Source organism: Protomyctophum parallelum (assembly GCF_964188405.1).
Source record: "Protomyctophum parallelum genome assembly, chromosome: 10".
NCBI classification, from domain to species: domain Eukaryota; kingdom Metazoa; phylum Chordata; class Actinopteri; order Myctophiformes; family Myctophidae; genus Protomyctophum; species Protomyctophum parallelum.
In genome coordinates this window covers 10,873,329-10,878,328 of record NC_139704.1, presented here as the reverse complement: position 1 = coordinate 10,878,328, position 5,000 = coordinate 10,873,329, and the positions used below count along the sequence as shown (strand labels likewise).

The window sequence follows — 5,000 nt, the reverse complement described above, 5'->3', positions numbered from 1 at the left end:
CAGTGAAATATGCTTTCCCTTTTTTAAGGTTGAGGTTGACCCCATCTGTGGAAAGTGGAATTACAGAACAGAATTCATCTCTGGGGTCTCTTCCAGTCCTGCGCTGTCAGCCAAACCTGGAGGTAATGGACACAAATCAATCCTATCACCGCGAATTTGCGGATCCATTTTCATAGGAGAGAGATTAAACATGTGACATGTTGAATAGGCTACAACCGTTCAAACTGATGTCTGCCCTGCAGCCGAACTTGACTGACTCATGGCCTGTGAAGGCAGAGATAACACGTTGTTTTGTTCTAAGCCAATGACAACAGGTTTCTCTTGCGCTTCAACTTTGACAAAACACTGCCACCAATTGGCCTGGTGGCAACCCGGTCTCACCCAAAGACGGCGAAATACAACGGATTTCTGCACTGCATAAATTAAAAAAAGAAATTGGTATACAGGCTGCATGGCAAATGTATTCCCATAAGTATAGGCTACATTTTAACTATGGAAACAGAGAGGAAGACAGCTGTCATATAAAGGAGGGTGGTGGTTGCCAATTGAGAATGTTGAGGAGCTTAGCTGTTGATGCATTGCTTAATTTATTTTTACTGTATGTCTCAATAAATTGTTATACATCAAAGTTCTGTGTGTGGGTCGTGCTGCCATGTTGGAAGAGTGAAATGAATGGAGAGATTGTGACATATAGCATTTAAGATGCTAACTAGAGTCTGGTTGCCCTTTGGGCAACCTGCACTAATTAAGATGCTGCATTTTCCTCCACAATAAATAAATAAATAAAGTGCAAAGTGTTCAAATCACATTTTAAAGTAGAAAATGTAAGAACACTGATGTAACTGTAAGATTATTATTTTTGTTGCAATCTGTGTGCCTGCCTATAAGTGCAGTGATTTATGTTTAAATGCGTACAGGTGTGTTGGAAAAGACACAAAAAATATACAAAATACGTTGACATTTATATATATATTGTCTGCCAGATGCGTACATGTGCACACGCACACATATAGAATAGAGTTAGAAGAGAGGATCCCAGTGTCCATGCAGTTCCGAAATAACAGTGGAGGTACTGAGACAGTGAGATAAGCTACCGATCATCCTGTTTGTTTAGTAACATGGGGAAATGACAGCCACCACGGGGAGATCCTATGTGGGTACAGACATCACCCAACACCTCTACTTCCTTTCTCACTCTCACACACACACACACACACACACACACACACACACACACACACACACACACACACACACACACACACACACACACACACACGCATATTGCATACCGACAGATAACACACACATAAAGAGCATGTCCCATATTAACGTGTCATCACAGACTTGCACACATAGACCTACATAGATTAGATACATATATTACGCATGCTGCATGCGCGCATACAGTCATTAATCACGTGCACATACACAAAAACATACTGCAGCACAACGTCCTGCATCCACAAATAAACACAAACACATTTAACAGAACACACAAACACACACTTGAATAATACCGTATAAGTATAGGCCTACTATACTCAGTATGCATGTGCATAATGCATGCATGTGCAATAACGTACAACCATCTCACAGTCATGTTGGGAGAGCACATAGCAGACACACACGCACGCACACACGCACACGCACACGCACACACACACACACACACACACACACACACACACACACACACACACACACACACACACACACACACACACACACACACACACGAAATAGAGAATAGAGAATAGTTTTGCTTCACACTGCCGCAGAGCAACCAGGTTTGGTGTCACATTAGTGAGTAATGGGAAGCAGCAAAGACTAAACATTTAGTCTCCAACATATTCTAATGCCCCAAAGAGCTGGGATAGAAACTCCTGGGGTTTGTACAAGTCGCTTTCCTGTGGTAATTCAGCAGTCAGGCGATCCCACGGAAAGAAAACAACTGAGTCTACTTCCACAACGGTGTCAGTGGACTGGTACATAAAAAAAAAGCAGACAAATGACTTGACTTAGAACATAAGAATGCTTCATTAGATTTGCTGCAGCATCAGGGCTGCACTGCATGGGACAAAAATGTGGCTCTGGACGTTTTGGCCCAGACCCACCCACCCAGTTGAGGCACATACAAACACACAAGCCCTTAATAACGCCACTTTTGCTGAGGTTCACAGGTGTAAAGAAGTGGGCCATCTTTTTTTGTTGTTTTCAGAAAGAAGAAAAGAAAAGAAAGATGGGACAACTAGGGAGAGCAAAGAAGATATCTACATAATAATAATAATGCACATAGCATAAACCAACGAGATTGGACAGCCTTGAACAAAATAAATCATTCATAACTACAACCCGTACACATCTACACAACCCATAAATGAAATGATTGTGATCCTAAAGTACTCAGAGTGTTGCTTTTACAAGGAGAGGAGGATGCTGGCTAAAGGATTCCAGATTCAAGAGGGTTTTTGTCACTCAATCATACACGTACAAGCAGTGAAATGATCACATGACTGGCAATGGGTAGGATGTAGGACTGTAGGTCCATCACAAATCACATGATTCACATCACCGGTAGTCCTCTCGCACAAGAGAGCCCTGTGAGCTTGTAGATCCCCTATTTTTGCACATCGTACAACAAAGCAAAAAATAAAAAATAAATACAAAAATCAATCAATCAATCAATCAATCAATGATTATCGTTACTTTTGTTAACTAGACATTGTTGCAACACGCCACACAGTTTGCTTTTTATTGAGTCAAGTTCAAATAGATATAAACAGCAACTATGCTGAACCGCATTTACTCCAACCAATTCTAAAGAAATTAATAACCGGAAATTCTCTGGAATCCCACCTGGAATGTAGGAGACATTGTTTCAACATACCGGCAGTCTGCCCACATTATCTCACTGTAACCTGAGTGTTCTCTGAGATAAATTAACACTCAGCATTTCACTATGGATAATCACATGACTATATAGACAAAACACAAATGATAGAAATATTCAGAGTAACACTTCTCAATCAGGTCTAATCTGTAATATAAGAAGAAGTTATTATAGACATACTGTATGTAATAGCAACCTTCAACAAAAGGGTATACCAAGTTAGAAATCAGTGTGATCACTCATATCAGTAGTTTGCTATGGCTCCTACATGGGAAAGGAAAGTATTTTTCTACGCCACTGACACCATTCCTTTTAGGCTGCAAGTCCCCCCTCCAAGACCATGTCTGGGAGAGGACGCCTTACAGAAAAGTGTTAATTTAACTCTGAACAGTGTACTGGATTTCTTTAGTTTGAAGGATTAAGATTAATCAGAATCAAACATTAAAAATCAACACGTTACAGCTGAATATGATATGTTCCCAATGAGGAATTTATTTCGGGTCATACAACTGAAAAGAAAAGTTTCAAAACTGTAATTATTTGCTCACAACGCATAACATTGTATTATGTTATGAGCTTGTGGATCTATAATCTTTACATAATGTTTTGAAGAATTTATATGGACATTAGGGTTAATGTTGCGTTCTAGACCTGTGGTTCTGGATCAGGGCCCACTTGAAAACCTCAAAAGCATTCACGGCCCACCCAACATGGACCAAAAGCGGGGCCACCCATAACACTGTCTCAGCTGCCGTGTGGTAATGATCAATCAATCAATCAATCAATCAATCGATTGTGTTCCAGCTTGGCTCAATGGAACTAACACAATACTCCAATTTATCAGTATCACAATGAAAACCAAAATTTCCAAGTAATACTAACATACTAAGTAAATACTAAGACAACAGTCTTTGGAGGATTTTCAATGTTAGTGATAGAGAGTATTTTCTTTCCATACTTTCCATACATAATTGTCAGCTGACCATTAACTAATTAATTAGACTGTGCCTTCACACATTTTTATAGGGTCCCCCCCATGACATATATATATTCATGTTGAAATGTTAAAGAAGAGTAGCCTACCTCAATTTTCCATGTATTGTTTATTTATTCATTTTTTTACTTTAATATATTTTGATTTTCTTTTATGGAATCGGGTAAAATATACCCAACATTAGTGATGGTGTGACAACTTTCAACGTGAAAATAAATACCATGCCATTTTTCACATATTACCTTTTTGATAAATTAGTGTTACAGCATATTATCATAAAAATCTTCACTGTTTTACCAATAATTCTTTGGGGGCCCAATTGCAATACCATCACGGCCCACCAATGGTACCCGGCCCACAGGTTGAGAATCATGTGTTCCAGAACTACCGGTATCCGAAAAACATCCAACCTCTGAAAAAGTACAGCTGAAAGTCAAACCTCAGGCCGAGTAACCCCAACCAGTGGCATGGTCCCCTCTGATTTACTGCAGATGTAGCCTACATATTCATTTATCTTCATATTATGTATAGGCTAATTTAGTCCTGCTATCTTTGGCTTCTTTTCTATGTGGTTCTACCATCTATGATTTTGGAGTGCACTCTCTCCCTACACAGTGAAATCCTAAGACTGAGAGAGAGTATAAACGTCACCAATGTCCATTTGTACACTCAGTTACAATTGCATATATTAACAATCAGTATAGGCTGTTTTACGTTGTGTCCAGCACGGGGGCATAAATGTGATTGTGGAAAATGCATCAGATATAGTTCTATGCATTATTCTCATATATAATGATCTTCCCATGCAAATACTACGCATTTGCATGATGAATGGATTTTTAAATGTTGGGCCTAAACATTCAAAAGTTGCATGATGACATTGATTCTGATCACACGCACGCACGTCGCACGCATGCATGCACGCACGCACGCACGCACGCACCCAAAATAATATCTTCTGCACTACACATATATATAACCCCCCCCCCCCCCCCCGAAGATTTAAACATCTAAGAAAAGAAAATCTATGTCCAATGTTTTGTGTTTGTTTCATGGTTTCGAGGTAATTATGCTGCTCATTATAAAGTCCAGGCCATAGGTGTAACCATGACA

General features: G+C 39.6%; 1 protein-coding gene across 1 annotated transcript in view; it reads right to left on the bottom strand.

Annotated features, from left to right (window-relative positions):
• Window positions 1-5,000, bottom strand: part of tlx1 (T cell leukemia homeobox 1) — a gene marked incomplete at both ends in the record, with an annotated part of 27,579 nt that overhangs the window by 7,093 nt on the left and 15,486 nt on the right. Inside the window, 2 exons of the mRNA XM_083774880.1 lie at window positions 65-116; window positions 1,444-1,457. Of these exons, the coding sequence (XP_083631006.1) occupies window positions 65-116; window positions 1,444-1,457 (66 nt within the window). The remainder of the gene's footprint in view (window positions 1-64; window positions 117-1,443; window positions 1,458-5,000) is intronic.